General features: G+C 45.4%; 1 protein-coding gene across 1 annotated transcript in view; it reads left to right on the forward strand.

Annotated features, from left to right (window-relative positions):
* The window catches only part of LOC144134062 (uncharacterized), a 41,697-nt gene extending 19,979 nt beyond the window's left edge, over positions 1 to 21,718 (forward strand). The window contains 3 exon segments of the mRNA XM_077667055.1: positions 3,691 to 3,796; positions 20,586 to 20,861; positions 20,864 to 21,718. Coding sequence (XP_077523181.1) covers positions 3,691 to 3,796; positions 20,586 to 20,861; positions 20,864 to 21,525 — 1,044 coding nt within the window. The 3' untranslated portion in view covers positions 21,526 to 21,718.
* The last annotated feature ends 4,131 nt before the right edge of the window (positions 21,719 to 25,849 follow it).

The raw sequence follows: 25,849 nt of genomic DNA on the forward strand, positions 1-25,849 counted from the left end.
TGTCTGCTGAGGTTACCCGATCTTCTTTAAAGATTTTAGTATTAGCCATTCATAAAACTTTTTCCTTCATCACTAAGGTAATACAAAACAATTTTTTTGGCCCTCTACACCACCTGTAATTATTCTTTCCAGAACGTTCTGCAGAATAAGAATTTCCCCTATCTTGAAAGTGGCGCATGATGGCCTGAGTTGCCTAAGTGCCACACAACCCGACAGAACACATCAGAGTTTTGCAAAAATTCTGATTGTTTCATAAAATAAGCATTTATTTTTCTTCCCAATACAGATACCTACGAGGGAGGAACGCGGCCATCTGAAAGCCTTCTTCTTCCAAGAAGTTAAAAGCAGGAATTTCGAAAATTGCATGTCGCGTTGATTCATGTATTCTCCCACAAGGAAGCAACTCTAGAACACGAGACTAGACCCATTGGAACTGCAAAAGATGAACGGAAAGCAGAAAAGAACGAGAGTTCAAAATAATTAAGCCCACTTTGCGCAATGATTCTTGAAACATTGTACACTTTCGTATGCGATGCGGCTTAAACTAGGAAGATCTTGTTACTATATTTATTTCATTTATATATTCATTTATACTGCAATCTATTTAAGAGGTTTTCTAGTAGAGCGAAATAAAACCATTAAAAATGATAGAGAAATCGTGTAAAAATGAAAATTACAAATTGCAAAAACACCCATTGAAGTAAAATCAAGAACATAGCAATAAAATATAAGATGGCGCAATCACTAAACGATATGAACGGGACCATAAGAACGAAGTAAGTTGGCAGTGAACACAACACAAAAATATTGCTTAGAAAACTACAAATCAGGGCCAAACATTCTTGCGCGTAACTGTCTGATACTGCATTAATTGCAACTTTTTTCCTATCGGTAATGTTTGTGAACAAAATGAGCATGTAAAATCATTATTTGAAAGAAAATAGTTATTGCCACATTATGACCACGGTTTCTTTCGTACGCAGGAGAAAACAATATGATAATGAACATTGGAGGTTTGGTTTTGTTAACTAATTGATACAGTAATATCACTCGCAGTACAGAATCAATTTCAAATGAACCCATGAAATCTCCTCAATTTTTCAATGCGGCGGCAGCTGGTGTGTATGCAACTACTTCTTTATTCCAGTATGATTATTCGTAACGCTAAGCTAATAACTTGCATTTTGGACATCTGTTATAGAAAATGCTCACTAATATAATACCGGAATTTTAGACGTAAGTTCTTGCGGCGTTGCCATGTATAGGTTTCCAAACTTTATTTCAGTAGTAGCACTTTATTTAAAGATTAAACAGCGCGGTGACCAGCATACAGGCAAATGTTAACAGTAAATGTTAACAGAGTGCAAGCACCGAGGCTTGAGAGCGCAAGAAGTCGCTGTGGCTGTTATACAATTTTACTCACTGAAGAGTACATATTGATGGCGGTGGTGAAGGTAAGCAGACTTCCAATGTGTGAGGCACTAAATATCTGTCATGAAATTTAATGAATAGTTTTTTTCGAAAATCTTGTCGAATCTTTTTTGTGAATTTGATAGCAATTGCGCCTGTTTGCTCGCACTCACCCTTTGATGCAGCGAAATTGTTTAGTGTTTTTGTTAGAACGTATTGCGGACCGTTCAAAATCGTCTGGCTGCTCATCAATCTGGATAAGGTAATTTTTTATGTATCTGACGAGAACATGAACGAATAAAGCTGGGCATAACGAAACATTTTCTGTTATATTCATTCTTTATTTATATAACGCAGGAAGCATGACAATCCGACGGGGCTTTATATTCTTCGCGCATAAGTAAAACATCAATGTTGTGAAGAGTGTTTTTGTTTTCTTTTTCGATTATGGCACATAAGGACAATACTCTTCGATCCACGGACTCAGTGAGAGCAAGGTCTCTACCTGTATAGCCTTGAGCGTACATCTGAATATGACGTGCTAATTACACTCGTGCCCAACTTGTTGGGCCTGGGCAGTTGCCATGTAGCGTATCGCCATATAGCACCAGTTCTTTCTGCTTCAGGAACACTGATCCTGGGTCCTCTCCCAAGATAAGCAAAAGAAGGCGTCACGCATTCATTCACTACTCTTTAGCTTCGTTTCCAAATAGTCAGGCTAAACACTAGAGAAGATTGTAAGAGCGTCGGGGGACTGAAAGCGTTTGGAGACACTTTTCTTGCGCATACTGCCATGAATCAATGCAGTTATTGCGCGGCACGCTGCGCGGCCTTCAGGAGCGGGTCCCGCATTCTGGGGATATTTATGGTGGCTATTCTCTCTGTCAAGAATGAATGGTCGCCGGCGGCTTAAGTAGCTTTCTGTTCATTTGTCTTTTCCGCTTGGACCCTGCTTTGGTGCTAACATTATTATGGTCGCGGGCCCTCGTATTTTTAGCAAGACGTTTTTCTTCCACTGACTGCGCTGCAGAGGGAGCGTCTCGTCGCAGCAACCAGCGAGGAACAATTTGTTGTATAAAAGGAATGAGCACAACTTCCCCTTTAAGTAGGCGGGTTTTTCTTCCCTACTGAACATATACTGCCGAGCTGGTCAGTGACAGCTTGTTTGTGCGAGAGAATAACTCTAAGGAGCACATCGAAATATCTCTGAATAAATGCGAGCCCCGTTTTACCCCAAAGCGTTTGTAGTGTAGCAACTCATGGAGTCGCCCTGCTCTCTCTTTACTTTTATGCATCCTGAGCGACCGTAATCTGTCGAAAGAGAAAAGGCTTCGCGTCCTTTGGAGTGCTAGATGTGTTAGGGAGGGCCACTAAAGAGCTTAGAAGCATACTCCTTCGGCTGTATACTTTTGACTGCGGCAGTAGATCAAAGAAGTTTTAATGCGGATTGCTTCACACGTTTATGGAGAACCTGAGCACGCTTAGAGTTCAAACACGTAAACCTGAAAACGATGTCAAAGCTCACGGCCAGAGAATGTACTCGTGTGCGGTTGAGTAACGTGAACGTGGTCTCTAGCTCCGACTACTCGCAATTTTTATAAACCTGCGCTTCGACGGAAAGTGAAGTCGACAGTTCTTCCAAGCCACTCATTACCCGCGGGGTCTATCTTTGAAGGTGCCTCTTTTACCTCCTACTTCGTAAAACTCGCATACACTGGGAAACCCTACACCGCACCTTTATATTCAGAAACATGCGCAATACTTCTACTTCTAGATTCGAAAACGAAAAAAAGACATTTCTTTACCAGCCGTCCGCAGTGGGGCAAGTGGAGACAGTGGCGGCATATACTGACCGCTACTTGATTGCCTATCTGCCGCCAGTGTTTAACTGGCAGTTTTGCGTGGATTAACTTCGGTTAGCCTACCCTGAAAGAAACCAAAACTCATCAATGCAGGTTATTTAAAAAAAAAGGGATAGCTTAGGACGAACCGCATGTAGATGACGGCGTTTTCTCCTTAAACTTGAATGGTAGCCTGAATACGGCTTCAGTGTTTGCTTGATGAAGTACCCAGCATGGCTCACGGGACGAAGGGAAATTATAGTTATCGGCGACTCTGAAGGCAACAGTTCGCGCAGTTATGAGTCCCTGCTTCGGAATCACAGCTGTTAGAGCTGCACAAAATAGCAGCAAACCAGCTGTGCAGTGACTGATCGATTGCGGCGTAAATCAGTGTGAGCGCCATCAGAAAAAAAAAATTCTGTCGTGTGTCTCGCATTAGCCGCTGAGAGAAGCCTCTGGCTCCTCCAGTGAGACAGATGAGTGCGACAACCGCCCTCGACGAGATGCGGGAGGAAAGTCTGCATTCGTGGATGAAGAAGAGGCGGGTAAGTGATGCCATCAAGTGTGCAGCGATTGGAAGAAAATGGAATCGGTGCCAAAAGCGAGCGCTCATCATCTTTTGATCAAACGCGAAGGGCCAAACAAGGCGAGATATGTGTTACGTAACAGAGGGGAAGCCGCCGCGGTGGCTCAGTGGTTATGGCACTCGGCTGCTGACCTGAAAGACGCGGGTTCAATCCCGGCCGCCGCGGTAGAATTTCGATGGTGGCAAAATTCTAAGGGCCAGTGTACTGTGCGACGTCAGTGCAAGTTAAAGAACCCCAGGTGGTCGGAATTTCCGGAGCGCTTCACTACGGCGTCCCTCATAGCCTGAGTCGCTTTGGGACGTTAAACCCCCAAAACCAAAACCAAACTAGAGCAACGTAGGAAAAGGATTAAACTTATTTCCTGACCGTAAAGTCTTCCAAAAAAAAGCGCAAATGCACCAAATATAAAACATCAATTCAGGACCTAACCCTTAATGACAACCAATTTGAAGCGAAATTAATTGCCACAACTTTCAGGAAAATGGTTGCGGCAAAGGGAAAGGAGCGCGAAATGAAAAATTATGAAATAGCAAAGTAACAAATGAAAAAGCGTCATTTATATTACATTATGCTGATGCAGTTCATGGCCTCAGACCATCTACGCGTCTATGAATTTCTGATGTTGCATAGGTTTCCTTTAACGCCGCCAATACTAACAGGTCCAGTGCCTATGCTGAATTTCAGTACCTCGGTCAACATCTACACCTGCGTGATAGTGTTAATATCGGAGACAGGGGCTGGGCACATGATTTTCAAGTATGAGTATGAATGAAATTGCTTTTCAGGCTGTCAATGCGAAGCAAGTGCGTTTCTTTTGTGAGGACCAATATAACCCGAGAATTAGTCTCAGGGTTTTATATAATTTGTTGCGCACTATTTCACGTCACAACTCAAGAACTGCACCATCAGTGTATTGAGTGCACAGTGCAGTCGTATCAAATATTTGTTTTCGAAGTAACAGAGGTAAAATGTAGGTCACTTCTGACGTAATTTACAAGGACGACGTCGGGAGAAGTGCCATGAAAAATGTTCCTTGTTCTCGTTACCGTTGAATTATCATGTCTAACACTGTTGCAAAAATTTTTGAATATTGAAAAATTGTAAGCTACTGCTAATGATTATTGGAAATAATGATCCATTCTTTGGATGTGTAGAAAAATCTTCATGTCCTAGTGTTTCCATCGGTCGCACTGCGCAGTAAGCTGGTGTAAAAAAAAACAGTACGTAACGCTTTAGAAGTTAGCAACAACGTTATTAGGAAACAAATGCTAGCCTGGCAAAAAGAAATGCCAGCCTGCCGACGGAATAACCCGCCGTTGTGGCTTAGTGGTTAAGACTCTTGTCTACTGAATCGGAATACCCGGCTTCGACACCGACCGCGGCTGCCGTGTGTCGATGGATGCGAAACGCAAAAGGCGCCTGAGTTGTTTTTGATGTCCGTGAATGTTAAAGATTACCAGGTGGTCGAAATTATTCCGGAGACGACCACTACGGCACCTCTTTCTTCCTTTCTTTCTTCTTTCAGTCCCTTCTTTATCCCTTCCGTAATGGCGCAGTTCGGGGTCTCCACTGAGATATGTGAGACAGTTACTGTGTCCTTTCTTTTTCTAAAAACAAATTTGAAATTCAATTAAAATTTCGCAGGATGTCTGCACCTATATTGATTCTTAAATCGAAATCTTGCAATATATAGAAAAATTGCCTTCATAAAGACTTTCGCGTTAAAGATTGCTTTAGTTGCTTTGTTTATTTATTACTTCTATTTAATTATTTATTTATTTACTTCACTATACTACAGGCCAGATTGGCCGACGCAGAAGGCGCATAAAATAAAACGTTAACACTTACAAATAAATGTCCACAATTGTTGGACATCATCAAAGCTCTCTGCAGTTCTTCCGCATTGTATGTTGATTCATAACAGAAAAAAGAAAACATCTGCGCATAATATGCCGTTTCCTAAGCACTAAGAAATGATATGTTTTATTTTCAGTATAATGTTGCAATATAAAGGTTCGTAAAGGTACAGACGTTACCACAAAACAATAACGAGCCGTAAAGCGGCATGCTAGCGACGAGCACCAAATTCGATAAGTAATGGCTAGCCACATGAGTAAACAGAAAAAAGAAGAGCGTCACGTCCTTAGCCGAGGGAACCACCGAATATGCAGCACCCAATCAGGGAACATAATCACGAGGCCAGTTGTTCAGCGTGACCTCATTGGGTCGAGGCCCCATTACCGAATGTGAACGTGTCCAGAAGTTAGGGTGGGAACAAATTCCGTCTAAAGGCGGAAAAAAGGCAGAAGGGGAAGAATAGAAACAATCTCTTGTTGAAGACGAAATGGAACTCTGCTTTATTTTGTACGCCTTGGCGAGAACAGCACATGCCGCCATGATTCTGAGTAGTATATGAAAAGGAAAATAACTGTCCAAGGTACAAAAGAAAAGAAACAATAAAATGCGAACTGCAACAACGAATTTTGTTGAGTACCTTCTTCTGGTATCGCAGTAGCTTGGTCAGTCCTGCGTGTAACAAAGGAGCCAGCACTGTGTTTCTGTAATGAGAACTGTGCCCTAGATTGCGACAATCGGTTATAATAAAATTTCCTCTACTTCTAGGTCATCATTAATCGGGCTTCTTAAGCAAAAAAAAAATTAAGGTAAAGCTGCTCTGCCCGCACCACCACAGGCACAACTGGTGCACTTCCAGGAAAGGTAGTCAGGCGAAGAGAGCTGACGAGGTCCGCATACCAAACAACTTAACTATCGCGTGTAATGGCCGGACAACGGAACCTGGGAACGAGTTGGAACAGCTTAGAAGATATGAAATATTTTCTTGCATGGCTTTTGAGAGCTACACGCTCCCAAAATCTTGCTCAATAATTATTCACGTACAGAATATTAGACGTTGAGCCAGTGACTGCTCAAAAGTATTAAAAATTTGAAACAAGGTGCATTTATCTGCATTTATATAACCTTGATCGTTCTCCTTTTTAAACTTTTCATCGTGAAGCTTAGAGCTCTTAATGGTTAAGCTGACGAATATGTCAGCCTACAAAAATGTATTATGATTGATTATTATGTATGCTATAAATGCATTGCATGATGTCGATGATGTGTTACACTGCTTATCTTTGTATTATTGCCGACACTGCTGTATATAAAGAATTTAATCCCGAGATAATCTCAAGGTTTTCAAATGACACCGCGGATCTACGCACGCCAGAGCTTGCTGTGTGGCAGCCTGTTCGATGCGGGAATAGTTTGGACTGCCGTGTGCCAGTGTGCTGCCCATAATCCAACAATTCGCAAATGCATACCAGCTTGTCGCGTTGAAATAACCGTGCTAGAGAGCTATGAAGCGATCGCCCTTTCATCCCGTTCCCTATGCGAGCTTGAATACATGCCGATAAATGGACTCAAGTGCACAGCATCCAAAAGGAGAAAAAAATATATTGAAGTTTGCTTCATTCACGTCATTCTCTTTTTATTTATATTAACATTTTAACATCACATTTTTCACAATGTAAGTAACCAAATTCAGGTAACGCTTGCAATTTGCGAGCATTACATTAGGATGATGTCCTTGACGAGCGACACAGATTCACGCTAGTCCCTATTAACTCACATTCATTACAACACGTAACCACGAACTTTAAGGAATATACAGCCATAAATATGGACAGCACGAAAGGAGCACTAAGCTGTTTTTTGACTAATGAAAACGCATTTATCAACGTTAGTTACACAAACGCAGATAGAAAAAAACGAGAGAGAACATGAACGATCGCAAATCATCAACCGTGACTCATAAAATATTTACAAAAAGAACATCTGCGTCGAGCATCACCTTGATCGCAGTGACAAATCCTCTCATTATATCATATATATACAGGTAACTTGAGGAGCCAGTACTTCCAACTCGAGGCGTGGACTGCAAAGAGCGCAGCCTCCTACTGAGACTCAGGGTAGGCTGCGCCAACACCGGCTCCCGCCTTTTCCGCATCGGCCTCTCTGACTCCCCGGGTTGCTCCTTCTGCACTTACCCGGAAGAGACTGCCCAACACCTCCTGTGTGCATGCCCTGCCCTTGTCTCCGCAAGGACTATCATGGAGGCTGGCTACCGCTCCCTGGGCCTCCCCTGCACATCAGCGGACCACCTTCTCTTCCCCGGCTGTCACAATCCTGCCAAAGCCCTTCGGCACCTCCTCAACTTCCTGGAGGCCTCCGGCCTCTCTGGCCGCTTATAGGCCACAGGGGACTGCGTATGTCATTCGACATTATCATTGCGGCTTCGCGCCTACCCTTTCCTTTCAATCTTTTTTCCCCTCCCCTCCTCTTTCTACGACACGCCGGCTGTGGGCGTGGAGGCTAGTCCTCCAGTAGACAAGCCCGTGTCTCCCTCCTTTTCATCCTTCCCAACAATCACTGAAGAAGAAGAGCCAGTACTTAGCATCCTAAGCTCAAGTTTTCACTGAATTCTCTGTAAACTACTGAGCAAAGTGTTAAACGTGATTTTGGCATTGTGTGCACTTTGGTTTTATGCTCGGATATGAAAATCATAAAGGTTTTGCTCTGCTGGACGAGACTACTGCCAAAAGACATGGGCTTTTTCTTTGTGTACAGCCGTTCTTCATTGGCACGTGAAAGCGCGACACAAGTTGAGAGCGCGAAAGCTTATATTGCTGAGACCGTTACTGCGCGTTTTATCATCTGGTAACCTTTTCTTCATCGGAATGCTAAGCGTTGAAAGAGAATAGGCGCCGGATATTCCATTACATAAATTTTTACGAATATCTTTGCTCTGAGCATATGCATAAAAATATTAACCGAAAGCTCTTTTAACTGAATTTATAGTGATCCGCTGAAGACTGTTTAGTCCTGCGAGTAAACTATAACAACAAGGAGCTACAACAAAAGTGGCATGTTCTACTCCTATCATTGAACTGCTTTAAAGGTTGGAATGAAAGGCAAGATTTCTCCAACCGCAGCTGCAAAGATGAAACGTGACTTACGTTCTTGCTCCTTTTCTTCTGCCACTCCTCCTTCCACGATATCAACTATAGCTGATTTTGTGTATAAGTGACGAGAAAACTTTATCGCGTCATGGCTTGCGCCGTGTAGTGGGATATATACAGCACCCCTAAAGTTCAAAGTTTGTGTAGTAGGTCGTAGAAGTATCGTGCTCACCACTGAGAAACTTGGTAGCCTCATAGCTGTCTCAGCAAACAGAATATACGCCTGAAAAAAAGGAACTATAGCATCAGAACTTTTGACACTCCTTGTACATTGCTCACCTAACCGGTAATATCGGACCATGAGCGACACTCAAAACGCATGGGTGCCGCTGACTGGCAGTATGTGCTTGGGTATTTATTGACAATATATCCCGACCGATTCTGGCACGGAGGGTTAACTCACTGTTTAACACTGAGTTTAGCATACTCTGCATATCATGGGGCCGTTGCGCACACCACACTTAGATCATTTAACGGTTCTTCAAGGCGTCTTGTAAAAAGTAGAAGATTATCATTATTATCTTTTGATTTTTTATATAATAAGGCATTGATTGAAAACGCCCATGAACGTTTATTCCTTGCCTTTGTCACGGATCTCTCCGGAGAACACTCGAACCGAAAGAATGGACTAGGCGACCGGTGTACCGACACAAACGCACATTTAATACACCCTACGTGTCACACGCACTAGAACACAAAACAAACAAAACTAACACTATAAATACACCCGACCCGGGCACACTGCTACCAGCGTCTACTATTAGCGTTCTACTATTCGTGGTCGGCCTTCGTGCTCACGGTTGGTTCGGTGCGGCTGCGGCGTTGTATGGATCCAGTAGCCGGCGTCGAGGCGGTGTTCGACGTGCTTGGGCTGGCGTCGCTGGCGGTGTCGCTGGCTGCGTAGTACAAGCTCCTGCTCCAAGCGCCTGTGGAGGTGATACCAGTGTTGTCGGTGTTGGGGGCACCACCCGGTTGGGTGGCAACAACGCTGGAGACACCCCTGGCCGTAGCAGGTGGTCGCGTACTCTGTTGATTCCCAGGAACGGGCTCAGGCACGGCAGGAATTTCCACGATGCGAAGCCGTAGAACGCGAGCTCACCGGAGCAGTAGCCGGCGCCGCTCTGTGTCCCTGCCGACGTGTCCCTGACCTTCCGGAGCCGGAGCCTCCGCTTCTCTGCTGTACCCCCCCCCCCCCCGTGCCTCGCTCTCACTCGCCCTTTTATAGCCTTCACATTAGTACACGTAAGCCTTGTCGTCGTCTTCTTCTCTTCTCCACCAATCATCTCTCTCCACCTCACCGAATGCTTCTCCACCAATTATCTCTCTCCACCTCACCGAATGCTTCTTCTTCATCTTCTTTATTCTTCGCTTAATCCACGTTGTCTTCTTCACACCTCTTTCCTTTAGAATTTAATATGGCTCCTTCAATTATATGTAACAAGGGCCCCCTCTCAAGAGTTTTTCCATGGAAAACTGCTCACGTCATCTTCTCTTCAAGCTAGCCAGCTAAACGACTATCTTCTGTGGCGAATCTGGACCCAGCACACACCACACCGCAGATGTCCAGCAGACACCAAACGCACACCACTAACACAGCACACCAAATTGCGTTTTCAGAACACTAACACACCACTGCCGTTGTTCGTGTCCACAACAGGTTCGTGTCCACAACACACTCCCTTGTATGATCACATAACATCAACAACAGCAAAAACAAACACAAGGTAAATCTCAGAGATACATAAACACCGCAATAACAAGATACATCCCAGAGATATCTAGAGCTATTCAGTTGGCTCTACTAATGAAGTCCGCTGCAACGTTATCTCTGCCTTTAATATATTCGACCTGAAATGAGTATTCCTGCACGGCCAATTTCCATCTCATGACTTTACTATTGTTCATTTTGGCCTTCGTTAAGTATTCAAGTGGCTGATGATCTGTTCGAATCCTGACATGTCTTCAATAACGATAAATGTCGAATTTCTTTACCGCCTGCACCACTGCCAAACATTCCTTTTCAACAGTAGAGTAGTTGCGTTCACTAGCCGATAATCTCTTGCTTGCAAAAAACACCGGATGTAGCCCGCGATTCTCTTCTTGCAAGAGCACGGCTCCTAACGCTCGGTCTGGTGCATCAGTGCGAAGCACAAACTACCTAGATTCGGAGCAAGCAGGACAGGCGGTTTTGCAATATGCCCTTTTGACATCACGAATGCATTTTCATGTTCAGCAGTCCACTTTAGCTTATAGCTTGCCCCCTTCTTAGTGAGTTCGACAAGCGGGTTGGCTATGTGGGCATAATCGGGAATAAAGTCGCTGTAGTATCCCGTTAGACCCAGGAAAGACTGTACTTCTTTCTTGGTAGTCGGTGTCTGGGCCTGCTGTATTTTGTCTAAGATGTCTTTCGTCGCGATGCGGCCCATCCCCAGCTTGTGTCCGAGAAAAGAGATGGCTTCAATGCCCACCCCACATTTTGCCGGTTTTATGGTCAACCTGGCTTGCTGTATTCTATAAAATAGTTTTTCCAGCGTAATTACATGCTCTTCCCACGTATCTGTTGCCACAAGGATATCATCAATAAAGTGTTCTACATTTTGAAGCCCATCCAAACCTTCCTCATCAGCTTCGTGAATATTGCAGATGCTGTCTTCAAACCAAAAGGCATGAATTTAAACTCGAATAAACGCACAGAGCACGAAAAGGCAGTCTTCTCTTCAGACGAATCTTCCATCGGTATTTGCCAATACCCTTTGGTAATTGAAATTTTGAAAAAAAATCTTTGTGAGCCACCTTAGCGAACATCACGTCCACTCTTGGTATGGGTTCTGCATCGGGTACTATGATGTCATTTAGCCGACGACAATCTAAACACAGTCGGCTAATACCATCGGGTTTTTGACAACCACAAGAGGCGCATTGTATGTTGACCACGACCTCTCAATCACACCAAGCTCCAACATAACCTGCAAATCATTTGCATTTCAATTAATTCTTGAACTGCTAAAGGTGGTGGGTATTGCTTCACGCTGATTGGTCTATCTGTAGAGAGATCTAGTCTACAACATAAGACATCCGTTTTGCCCCGCACATCCGAAAACACCTCCCCTTTGTTTTGCAGTAGGGCCTTTATCTGTGATCTTCGGTCTTCATTCAAATTGAGGTTTATTAGCACCCTATTCCATCATACAGTTTTCTTCCCACAGCACGTGGGCACCTCGACAACATCATCTGTCTCCTCGGCTACTACCGAGCATGCTACTTTGGGGGCGCACTGCACGGGACCTCTTTCTTCGTACTTTTTGAACATGTTTGCATGCAAATCCTTCATCGTGTTAGTTATCAATAACTCATATTCCAAGTCAATTTTATTCTTAGTCACATGATAAGGGCCTTTTCACTGCATCCGTAACTTACTATGATCCGTGGATAGCAGGATGAGAGCCTTGGCGGCCGGTTTAAGATTATTTTGAGTGGCTTTCTTGTCATAGTAGGCCTGATAGCATTCGCGCGCCCTTTCCAGGCCTTGATGTGGGAGCCTGCATGTTTCTTCCAACTTGTCCCGCAACTCAAGAACATATGTGTATGTTGTCTTGAGATCTGATGCAATCTCCCTATTAGCCGGCAGCTCCTTGAGTATTGTAAGTGGACCTCTAACGGTTCTCCCATACGACATCTCGAAGGGCGAGAAACCAAGACTCGTTAGCGGTACTTCGCGGTAAGCGAAAAAAATAGCTGGAAGATATCTATCCCAATCAGTAGGTCTCTCCTGGAACATTTTCTTGATCATATTTTTGAGGGTGCCGTTGAACCGCTCTGCAAGCCCGTTACACATGGGATGGTTAGGCATTGTCAGTAACTCCCTTACTGACAAAAGGCGGTTAACCTCCTCCGTTTGTTCCGAAGTGCAGTTCGAGCCCCGGTCACTAAAAAATTCCCTCGGGAACATATAACGCGAAAACATTCCCACAAGACCCTCCGCCAATTGTATACTGTCAATAGCCCTCAGTGAAATAGCGTCAGGATAACGAGTGGCCACGTCAACCAGAGTAAGCACATATATCTATTGCCTTTGGTGGATACTGGAGAGATTCGCCCCACAATGTCAATAGCCGCTCGCTGAAACGGTAGGTCGATGGCGGGCACCTTCCCCAGAGGTACTGAACCAATTCTTCACTTCGGAACTGTGCGCTGGCACACGTCACATGAGCGGACAATGTGCTTTACGTCACTCTGAACACACGGCCAGAAGAACTCCTCTGTGATCCTAGGCACCGTGTTTTAACACCGTGGTGTCCGGCGATAATGGCGTCATGTCCTAGGCGTAGCATGGTCTCTCGCATATCTGTTGCTAACACCAGCTGTTGGACTCGCCTTCCTGAACTAAATATCAATTCCCTGTGCAGAAAACCGTTTACCAATTGATATTTGAATGACGTACGACTCTTCTTTTTTTTTCACTTTTCCCCGACTCTTTCGAAGCAGGCCTTCAGATTCGTGCCTTCTTTTTGCCTAATTGCGATTTCGCTCGGTGTTACACTCAGGCACATCGCAACAGGAGTAGAGAATGGACGCTGCGTTGCTCGGTCTGTCGCTTGAGCTCTTGTCTCCATTGTCTACGAGACTATCACTGCACCCGTCTGTGCTATGGCGGGCCTTTGCTCCTTTGCATGTTCCTCAACGTCGAGCATCCTCCACTCGGGATCGGGGTCTTCGACACTTCTTGCACCCCTAATGTTTCCCAACATGAGATCGTAGATGGGTTTGTCTACGCATTTTGCCACTTCCTGCCCAGTATAATATGGCGTCGACACTAGAATCCTGGCTTCAGGAAGGTAACTTACTGTGCTATCTACAAGAGTGACGGCTGACGCTTCCCCCGCAAGATCCTCGTCCTTCACTAGGCTTCTCTCAACCAAAACTGTGTTGGCTCCGCGGTCTCTAAGCACCAATATAGGACGCTCCCCTATTTGCCCAACCACCACTGGCATTGCTGCTTTCGACTTGGGTGTTCCACTCACTGCCTCATTTTCCAGCGGTGTTTGCTCTCCTTTCAGCTGCGCAAATTCGGATGGCGTGACAAGTTCTTAACTAGAGTGACATCGCCCGCAGCTTGGTCCTGAGTTCTGTATCGGCACTCATCCAGATTATGACCCCTCCTCTTACAACCTTGACACACAACCTGTTCTTTTTGGGCAGCACTACTAGTCCGACAGTCAACTGCACGGTGTCCTACGTTGCCATTGAGAAAACACCTTACTGGCGCCTTAGAAGCACCGACATATGCTCTTGGTTTTGCCGCATCTGTCTCTAGGGTCTCTTGGGTTTCCTCCTTTGCCTTACTAAAATTTCTTAGCCCTGGAGCTATGAGGAATTAGTCTGCAGCGTCGGCGAACTCTTCCAATGAACACAACTTTCTTTCCTTCAGCAATAGCGCTAGCTTTGAGCTGCAACACACTAAAAATTGCTCTGTGACCAGCTTGTCACGCACCCCTTCAAAACTTTTTTCAGTGTTTGACATATAAAGTCACCTATCAGAATAGTTTTCAGCTTGCAGGAAAACTGCTTAGCGGTTTCCGAATCCTCAGGTTTCGCTGTGCGAAATCTCTTACGATAACCCTCTGCCGTAAGCCTGAATCTTTGGAGGAGTGCCTTTTTTACTTTCTCGTAGTCCATGGAATCAGCAGCAGGCATCCTTCTAAAGACATTCAGTGGCTCTCCGACTAAACACATGAATAATGCCGTGGCCCATTCACTGCGCTCCTAGCCTTGCCCCAAAGCTATCCTGGCAGGCTCGCCACTTATCTTTGTCACGCATCTCTCCGGAGGACACTAGGACCGAAAGAATGGACTAGGCGACAAGTGTACCCACACAAACGCACATTTAATACACCCTACGTGACACACACTATAACACAAAACTAACAAAACTAACACAAAACGTAACGACTATAAATACACCCGACCCGGGCATACTGCTACCAACGTCTACTACTAGCGTTCTACTATTTGTGGCCGGCGTTCGTGCTCACGGTTGGTTCGGTGCGGCTGCGGCGTTGTATGGATCCAGTAGCCGGCGTCGAGGCGGCGTTCGACGTGCTTCGGCTGGTGTCGCTGGGGGCGTCGCTGGCTGCGTAGTACAAGCTCCCGGTCCAAACGCCCGTGGAGGTGATGCCGGTATTATTGGCGCTGGGGGCACCACCCGGATGGGTGGCAACAGCGTTGGTAGACACCCCTGGCCGTTGCAGGTGGTCGCGTCCTCCGCTGACTCCCCTGAACGGGCAGAGGCACGGCAGGAAGTCCATGATGCGTAGTCGTGGAACGCGAGCTCACCGGAGCAGTAGCCAGCGTCGCTCTCTTCCAGCCGATGTGTCCCTGACCCGCCGGAGCCTCCGCTTCTCTGCTGTTCTCCTCCCCCCCCCCCCCCCCGTACCTTGCTCTCGCTGGCCCTTTTATAGCCTTCGTATTCGTACACGCATGCCTTGTCGTCGTATTTTTCTTCTCTTCTCCACCAATCATTTCTCTCCACCGCTACGAATGCTTCTCCACCAATCATTTCTCTCCACCTCACCGAATGCTTCTCCACCAGTCATCTCTCTCCACCTCACCGAATGCTTCTTCAACTTCTTTATTCTGCGGTTGATCCACGTTGCCTTCTTCTCGTTTTTTTCTTTAAAATTTAATTTAGGCTGTTTCAAATATATGTGACAGCCTTGTTGCCGGAAGTGAAGCTGATTGATTCATACACAATTTGCTTCAGAGGCGCATGCCGGAAACCTTCAATTAAATATTGTTTGCGCGCTGTATATATAGCTCATCACACTTGATAGATGTGTAACACGACAACTTCCGTAAGTCATGATACACCGCAAACAACTACTCGTTGGCGTATGAAATATTCTTCGTTGGATTTAACTATCGCGCACAACGATCCTACGAATTAAAATGAACACCCGGAAAATATATGGCAACAAAAATTTGACATTTAATCTCCAAAGACTAGACGTTTTGGGTTCCCTAGGGAGCATACCAAGTATTCCGTGTATCTAAGAACGACAGTTTGTGTTCTCGGATTTCGCTGAAAACCCCGAACATTAGCCGTTTTTCTTTGGTTTTTAGAACGATATGTAACTGTTTATTTTACCATGTGCCAAACAGGCGTTGTTGACTCACAAGCAGCACTACACGATAAAAATTGGCAACGCTTTTCATATTCTGAAAATCAAAGAAATGCTGAGATTCAGCAGTTTGCTTGTTCTACTGGGGACAACAGTTTCCCGGATGCGAGTTCTAGGAAAAAGGTTCATTTTAGCGCCACCCCGCTACCCATGTCGCCTGATATTGTACAAAGGCATAAAAGGCTTAAATGCTTCTTCCTGTCTTCAGAATATTTGAGGTGACGGGGTATCGAGGTACGAGGAGCTACAATAAACGTTTTTCCTAGACCTCGCGTCCCGGAAACTGTTGTCCCCAGTAGTACATTCTTCCTGCCATACACGCATTAAAAGTTCACTTCATAATAATGTTTTCTTCAGAACGACTAAAAATGTAACGCAGTGAGTGCACGGTGCAGTGCGAAGTGTTTTAGGTGAGACATTCAATAATATTAAAGATAGGCTTTTTCGGGCGAAATATTTGGTTTTTGCAGCATAATATTACGAACTTTTAAGCTGGTAACTAATTTCTGGTAGCCAAACTTTTAACTATCACAGATACACAACTAGATGCAAATATTGATTTGCAGCCGGGGGTTTTAATCGCCATATCAGAATTTAGAATTTCGAAAACACAACTATCCTCGCCACTGTGGCTCGTCAAAATTTCGATGCATCGTGCTAAGTACATGCGCTTTTGAAAGCATGCAAGCAAAGCAACCCCTCCAGTGCACCTAACTATAATCGAAAAACCAAAATTTTGTCGAGCCACAGCGCCAAGTGTATTGGCGTTTCCGAAATTCTAAAACCTGAGGTGGCTATACTAACGATTGGCTACAGATTTCTAATTACAACTAGGCACCAATGATTTAGTTAAAAAGGTAATTATTAAATATTACTTGACCAGCTTACTACTTAGCATGGTTCACCAGTTTTCAGGTGTCCGCCAACACTGGTAATACTATGCCACAAAAGCCAGCCTTATTGTTTTCCTCAAAAAGCCTATTTTTGAAATTGTTGAAAGTGTTTGCTGAAACAACCGGTATGCGGTTGTGGTTAACGCCACCGCCAAAGGTTTTGCGACCAAAGAACAATATACCACTTCGACTTGTTAACGTCCTAAAATATAGGTACGAGCAGAATAACACGCGATATTAATGTGCGAGTTTTCTATTGATCACTAAATCAATTTGTTTATGAGCAATTGTAGGTACAAATTTGTCAACACATAAAGGGATGAAAATTTCGTCTGGATTGAAAAGTAAAGAAAATTCTACTGGCATAGTGATATATTGGCGTTTGTGAGGACTAATTTTTGGCTCCTAATGGAAAAACAGCCTTGGGGGTTGCGAATCATTGCCATTAATGAAGCGCAGAAAGAGAACCTATTAGCGAATGACCTTACGTCCGTCTTAGGGTGCAAGTAAGCGTTCAGAACCCAGTGTGTACGGTATGGCCCGCCTACGAATGTCTGCAGGCGACATTTCTCATTACCGGTCGGGACTTGTAATCGCCCTGTTCTGAGAATGCATGCGATCTTGAGGAAGGTTGCTTTTTTGGTTTTATACCATATCCACTTGTTTACCAGATGAGATTTACGGCACGCGCCACCTTGTGGTATCTGATTTGGAGCAACCTTGAAACAATACATGAATAAATATTTCACGAATCAGCACGTACTGACGCAGTGAGTACAAGCCGGAAGACATCCTAACATAAAATTAGGCGAATACAGTATGCTATTGAATGGTATAACGCCGTTCTCTAATACGCTCTTGCATAAGTGAATCTTTTGGATTTTGAGCAGCTTATCAATACAGTTGTGTAATATTCAAGTGGGACTAGCGTACAACATTCCATACGGAATTCATTAGTACAGCAGCCTGCAATGAGCAACAGGAAATAATAGCAGAAACAACAGTAAACTGAAGCGGAGGCAAACTAAAAAAAATCTTTTGTGACTAGAACATAAAATTATGTTTTGTGTTGTGTTTCCTTTCACAGCAGGTGTCGGTTCTTTGCTATGCCGCTGGTCTCTCAAATAATAAACGACGTGTAAAATAGACACTATAACATCATTTTTTCGGCAAAGCTTGAACATGGCATTTGATCACAAAAAACCAGCTTTTTAAAGATTTAAAAATCGACTTCTCGTTTCTGGTGCAAAATATATAAACTGCCACACTCAAACGGCAATGTTCATTTTGAAATGCTACTGTGCTGACAATGACGGGTCTCAAAAAAATCTTTCCTGTCATACTCAAATCTTCGAATTAGCAACCGACCTTCGTCGTTCTCCGCACTCATCGCTGTGCCTTTATGCAGTGATTGTGATTTTTTTAAAAAGCATTTCATCGCGTCCCCCAAGCCATTTAATGGTAAAAGTCCGCAATCTCAAACTTCACTAAAAGAACAACCAACCTGATTGAACAGTTTTGAACCAACTGTTATCAGTGCATCAAACTACAAAATCACATCTCGAGCCGTGGAAGCGTCGCATAAGGGGCAACACAAGGGTTTTTGGAATTGGGTTCGGAGTCGCTACCGACGGGACCACAGGTCAAGAACGACGGTTGCTCCGAACACCGCCACCACCACCACCACCAGGCCAGGACTGCCGACGAGTAAAAGGACTTGGATGTGGAAGGAAGATTACTGGAGGGTTTATAGACATTAATTACATAGGTAGAGGTCAAAGGGAACTTCTCTCCGAAGAAAGGATCTAAAGAGAGGCTTAAAGAGCCTTAAAAGGGAGCATGATCTCTAAATGGGGCCCATAAATGAAGCACCCAAAAAGGAACACGACTGAGCGTTACATGGGAGCACAGAAGAGGAGCACACCAGAGGAGCACGATTTTCACTGCACTCGCTGTCCAGTTTTATACAGTTCTTGTTCCCCAGATTCCCCAGGTTGAAGACGTTTCCGCCAGGGTGGGAGTGGCTGATACTTGTATTATTAGCACGCACAAACACGCTGATTTCCTGGCTTGCAGTATCAACTCCAACAAACAGAAAGCACCAAACCACCAACAAAGGAAAGCATAGATGGGACGTTCCGAACAAAAAAGTACTGCCCCACGCGCAAGCGCCCTGAATTCACTCCAGACACACCAGGCTTCCTTCTAATGTCAAACCAAATCCTGCTCGCGAATAATGATCCCTCAATTTTTCCCAAATTTAGGATCAAAGCTAGCGTCCGCGTCATATCTGAGGTCGCAAAGGACAGACGGCCACGTTGTACGATAAGCGGTGGTATGTCAAAGGCTCCAAATTTTGAATAGAAACTTCAATCCTTATTAATCAAAGCTCTGATCCCCCTAAACCACCCGAATATCGAAAGTCTGCTTAAAAGTTTGGCCCACACTCAGATTATTCTGCAGGTTTTTCTCAAAGAAGCTTGATCGCTCGAGACTGAGAATCAACGGCTCCGGTTGAACTCGCAAAGATGCGACTACGCATCAAAAACCTTACTCACTCTCGTACTAGCGAGATCCTTCCCTTAAACTAATTTTGACAATGTTATACCTGGTCACCCTCATCTATGCACAAAGCTGCTACAGCTGTTCTCTTCAGAATTCTTCGGCCTTACTGTAATCGGTTAGCCTCCGAATAACACCAACGGCTAATAAACCACACGCCGCTAAACAGAATTACTCAAATGTACCCAAATACACGTATTTTCATTGACTACGCAATGCACTAGCTACATTTTCGTTATTGTAACAACAAACCCCTCGTATCGCGACCAAGTTTAGCACGTCTGAAACTACTAAAGATACAAAGCAAACCTGTTCCAAAATTTCAAACACACAGAAACTTCCTAGGTCTCGCGAATCTACCAACGCAAACAACTCATTGTCTACTCTGAAACTGTCGTCGCTGTATTCTTGTGATTGTCCTTATCATTTGGTAGCACGGCAATTCGATACTCATATCTAACTCAAAGGGAATAGCCTCTGCCGCAATATAAGAGCAAATACATCTAAATCCGATCAACTCAAAACCTTTTCCCAAACAACGTAGCGTTTCCATCTCCGATTTCACGCACCCACAAAAAAATAGGAATAAAAAAACAGCTACTTCGATTGGCTACGCGGGGTGCAAGTTGGCTCACCTCTCCCGTTTTGAAAGGATTAGTTTTTCCGATGCACCCGCCGAGGTCGCGCTCTGACTGCTTGTACTTCTGTCAACTTGTCACAAAAGGCAACTGAAAACCGCCGTTCTTGACCACCCCTGTCATCTCCACGGCCCCTCGACGCGCTCAGGAGGCCTTGGGAAAGCATGCAGAGTTGGGAACCGACTCCTGTTGATAAACCGCTTCCAGCATTAGAAGCTACCCTTTTTTCTCGTCGCAAGTAAGCTCGGCTACGCTTTCGCCCTGCGCGCTTCCCTGAATCCAGTGCGGAAACTAGACCCGTCCTTCTCAAGTACACGCGCGGAACCCGCCTGCATACCTGGCCTCTGTTTCTGGAGGCACTCGCACGCCTCCCCAGAATGTCACGCGACTTGGCGTGTTGTGATCTTTCGGGCCGTTTTGCTTTTTTCTTTACCGCGTTTTTGTCTGGCGTCGAGGTCGAGGGGGAGATGGTGACTTTGCACCACGAGAGCGAGGTGGAGCCAGTGGAGAGTTTGTGCCCCTAGGATGTGGCTTCACAATAGGACGTGGTGGACCTCCCACACAGGGTCGTGGGGACTTCGCGCCACGTTGTCGTGGCGACTTCCCACCACGGGGCCATGGGGACTTCACACCACGGGGCCGTGGGGAATTCTCACCACGGGGCAGGGAGGACTTTGCTCCTCGGGGACGAGGCGACTTCAATGCCCCTCATGGCTGAGGCTTTGCGGGTGGACGCCCGGCCGTGACATGCCTGGAGGACCACCGATGCGAGGAGAACCGGCAATAAGGGGTGATGCTCCGCCACCTCCCGGTCGTGGCATGCCACCTCATGTAGGGCCACCCATGGGGGCTGGAGGACCACGTGCCAAGCGAGGCCGTTGGGAGGGACCGCCAAGTACGGCCTCCTACTACCAGGACTCGTACTACAACAATGGCGCAAGCCAGGACTATGGAAACAGCGGTGGCTATGACGATGGCTACGGGCAAGCACCTGTCAGCCAGTACACCCATCAATACCCGTACAATGCGCCCTCTGACATGATGGTAAATAGCTACCAGAGCCAGGGAATCGGCAGTGCAGGCGGATATGGCGACGGTTCTGGTGGCTACAACAGAGATTACTCCAAACCACCGTTGCAGAGGGGAGGCGGCGACTTCAGAAGCAGTGGCGCTGGATATGCACCTCCTGCACCTTCCCCTGGTGGCTACGCTAGCAGCTACGACGACAGGGGATATGTGGGCAGGCAGGGCAACTACGGCGGAGCACGTCCAGCGGTCGGCAGCTTCAGTGGAGGTGGTCCCCGATCAGACGATTGCTATGCCTCCTATGACAGCTATGGTGGCGGAGCGTATGGCCAGTCTCGGGATAGCTATGGAGGCGCGGGCCGCTATTAAGAGTGCAGCAAGCTGTCAACTCTTGCTTTTTGAGAGCAGGCTTAGAAGAGCACCAGTGACACATTTTTCACGTTTGAAAGAGCCTCCACCATGCTCGCCACCATCCATCTTCAACTTACCATCACGGCCTTGCTCGAAAAAATTTAGATGCAGGCACTGCACTTTTTGTTTCCCTAACACCACATGTGAAGTTCGTGCTGTGTAATTTACTCTTCATTTCTCATTTCCTCACATGCAGCATATTTTGTTTCATTTTTTTAGCATAGCCAGGCGGTTTGGAAGGCCACATGTGCACTGTAATAGGCACTCCCAAGTCTTTATTTGTATGTGTGTTCATGTGAACCTGGCATTCTGTTATAAAAAAGAAATAACTCGATTGCGCTCCTGCAGCTCTGCCTCTTGTTTCTACCTTTCCATTTCCGCTGCTCTTTTAAGCTCCTGTTTTTTCGCCCATCTTTTCGTGTTATCCGAGGCAATTTCGAAATCATCGTCTAATTCTGTCTCAAAAATTTTGATTGCTTGGATAATGTCCGAATTTTTCGCGCTTTCCTCCACATCCACTCCTAACTCATCGCACAAAAACCACAGATCTGCCCTCGACAACCTCGTCAGGTCCATGGTCGCTGCCTTTACATATTGGTTTTGCTCGCTCATGGTGATTCTGAGCTACTACCCCTGTGCTACAGATAAACACCAGATCAACCAGCAGTTCAAATTATTAACCCAGAATTTGAAGCCTGGAGGATCTAAAGCAAAAACCAAGCACCCAACCGCAGATGCAGCACCATGTCACCCTGTTCACTCCACCGCGGCCACCAGTTGTTGGGTGTGGGTTCGGAGTAGCTCCCGACGGGGCCACAGCTCAAGAACGACGCTTGCTGCGAACACCGCCCCCACCACCAGGCCAGGACTGCCGACGAGTTAAATGACTTGGATAATAGAAGGAAGATTACTGGAGGGTTTATTTACATTATTTACATAGGTAGAGGTCAAAGGGAACTTCTCTCCGAAGAGAGGATCCTAAAAGGGGGCTTAAAGAGCCGTAAAAGGGAGCATGATCCCTAAATAGAGCACAGAAATGGAGCGCCCAAAAGGGAACACGACTGAGCATTACATGGGAGCACAGAAGAGGAGCACACCAGAGGAGCACGATTTTTACTGCACTTGCTGTCCAGTTGTATACAGTTCCTGTTCCCCAAATTTCCCAGGTTGATGACGTTTCCGCCAGGGTGGGAGTGGCTCAAACGTTTATTAGCACGCACAAACACGCACCAACATACATGGGGACACGCCCTCGTCACGTGTTGAGCCAGGGAGACAGGAGGATGCCCTTGTGTCACGTTGACAGCGGAAGGGGATGATCTCGTAGCCAGCCGAAAGATTCCACGCACTGCCGACAGCGGTTCTTTAGATGTCAGTCGACACTCGGACAAGAACGCAGGGTCGGGTCTAGTAGCCAAAAGGAGTCGCTTCGTCAGTTGCCATGCCTGCGAAGATTAGCGGACGACGACCGGCAGCTCGCTGCTGTATTCGGGGAATGAGGCCCCATTGTTTTACTCAGCTTAGTCACGGCCATAGGGAATTAGCTGCCGCTCGATCTCTGCGGCGGCCTCTACGCTTCGCCAAGAGTCTGTCCAGTGTAGCAGCACTCGGTGCTTTCAGGTGCTCGACGCTCGCTGCGGCGGCGTTCCGCGGGCCCTCGCTCCCCCTGCTTGGTTCTCGGAATCCACCTGGGCGACGCTCTCGGAACTCGGGTCTCGAACGTGGGAGCGATTCTTATCGTGTGGCTCGGAACCATACCGAAGAAGCTTAGTGCTGCCTTCCAGCAGGTGAGCTTCGCTGACGACGCTGCCAATACAGACGTGCGGGCGCCCGAATGTAACAGGGGCCGGTGCTGGGTCCATGTCTATTTTTCATTGATATTAATGACACTGCAAGTAACATAACTTCATCAATTAAATTCTTTCATTCAAATGAATAATCTACAAAGCAATAACAAGCCCTGCCGATGTCACTGATCTGCATATTTCCCTCAACAAATTAACTGAATGGTGCATTTTATAGCAGATGCAAATCAACATTGAAGAAACAAAACTTCAATTTTCCCTTATGTTAAAACCACCGGTTAACACATAAACAATAAATGGTTCCTTACTAAGTTCAGCGACATTTATTTATATAGGAATAATATTTATGTCCACCTTAGAAAATAACGATCATATCGAGCGCATAACTTCAAGTGCATTAAAGAAACACGGCTTCCTGAAGCAGCGACTGCAGCTCGCGAACCACGATGCCAGATATTTTGTATAACTCGGTCATCCGGCCTTCGTTGGAATGCCCACTTATCATATGGCATCCTAATAATATCAGTTGCGACGCAGTGCAAAGCAAAGCAGCACGGTTCAGTCTGTCATATTAAACGCGATTTCGAAGCGTCACCAGTCTGATACCTTCAATATGCCATCAGTCGCCATGCACAGGACATTGGCCTGAGTATATTTTTTATACTTTCTATGCCACAGCGACACGTCGTTTTTTCGTTCACTTAATTTTCCAGGCCATCACATCTCGATTACAATTGATCTCAATTTTAAAGTAAAACCGATGCTCGCTCATAGTGAAAAATACCGGCATTTACCACTCTACTATAAAAAAGCTTAATGGAATTCATTACCGTCTACTGTTGCCACTATGAACGATTTTTGTTCTTTTCAATTAGCACTTCGCTCATTCTCTAAATCACAAGACATAGTATAATTTTTTTTTTGCAATGAGCGTTGTGTCAAGTGGTAAGTTTTAGTTTTGTGATGTTCAAGAAATAAAAATGAGAAAAGAGTTATCACGAAAATTTTCCTGTTCAGGTCACTAAAATTTCATTGCCCTGTTTGTGCTTTGTACTGTTTTTTTTCTTTTTCTTTGCTTTCTATTTGCAGTGTTTTTGGTTTTTACTGTATTTCTGTATTTGATTCTACTGTGAAAATTTTTGCATTGAACATCCCAACCCATGTAATGCCCGTGTGCGCCCTTACGGTATGCACATAGATCCACAAATTGTGATTACACTCAGCTCCCGGGAACGAAACATGAAAAGTAGTTTTCTGCTTTGCAGTGAAATATTGTTCCACAAGTTTATAATATTGTGCTGCGCTAGATCCCAAAAGCAGAAGCATGAACCAGGTGAGCTGTACTCTTCAGCTTAAAGCACTGAAGTAAAACTTCTTGCCCTTTCCAAAGACGCTATTCACGTGTGATTCTGGTCTGACTTCACAATGCAGGAAATATGACCTTTGCTCATTTCCGCCAGCAGTGTCATCTTCCGCCTCCTTTATTCTATCAAGCAAGTACATAGCGTAACTACTGCGAGGAAACCAATGTTTTTCCAGGTCCGTACAGATAAAAGCGCAGATATGAAGGCATAACCAGCAAGAAAATGCATCGGCCCACGCATATGTCAACATAAACTATGCGGAAAAGAACATAACACAATAGAAAGGAGCAAGAGATGCAATTTGAGGAAAGATCATCGAATTAACGGGCTGAGTTTAATATAAAGGCGTCTGATTCAGTGGTCTTGACAGCATTTATGCACCGGATTACTTTCGTGATGGGCTAAAAACAAAATGTTGATAGATATGGCAAGACTCCACAAGTCGCTCGTTCCTCAGTATATCTGATAACGTTGCTTCCAGTATGAAAAAAAAGATCTTTACTGCGCAGACGCGTAATTTTGGATTCCAGCCACGTGAAACTGGCAACCAGGGAAAATTCAGTTCAATAACCCTAACACACGAGCACAGCGAGAAAGAGTGCAGCGGAGGAATGGGATTGTGTGGGTGCGGAGAAAGAGGGTTCTCTGATTGAAAACTGTTTAAAGGGCCACAATAACGCCACTGGTAACACAAAAAGAAAAAACTGCGCGCGTCTATCCTTCACGCCTCGAAGTGACTTGCGGGTAATTAAAATCTTCCAGCCTAGCAAAGCAAGAGGAGAAGAATTACAAAGGTGGGAAAGTGTATTAAGAAAAAAAAAACAGCTTGCCGCCCTCCACTGAGAGGAGGAATGAAAATATGTTATGATGAAGGAGAAATGAAATCGTGATTCCGAAATTTATTCTAGCTGATACTGAGCTCAGAGCAATGGATCCGCCACCCAGCGTAGAGAACGCAGTGGGTCTTGAATAAAACAGGCTGCTTTAGATTTTTAGACCGAACTGCATTCCCTGCGGCCTGTCGTACGAGGAAATAAGCCGTCCGAAGTGAGGCAGAGCTTAATCATTGCACTCGGCCGTGAGACGTGGTTTATCTCTGTATGCAGTACTGTA

Source organism: Amblyomma americanum, chromosome 5, assembly GCF_052857255.1.
Source record: "Amblyomma americanum isolate KBUSLIRL-KWMA chromosome 5, ASM5285725v1, whole genome shotgun sequence".
NCBI classification, from domain to species: domain Eukaryota; kingdom Metazoa; phylum Arthropoda; class Arachnida; order Ixodida; family Ixodidae; genus Amblyomma; species Amblyomma americanum.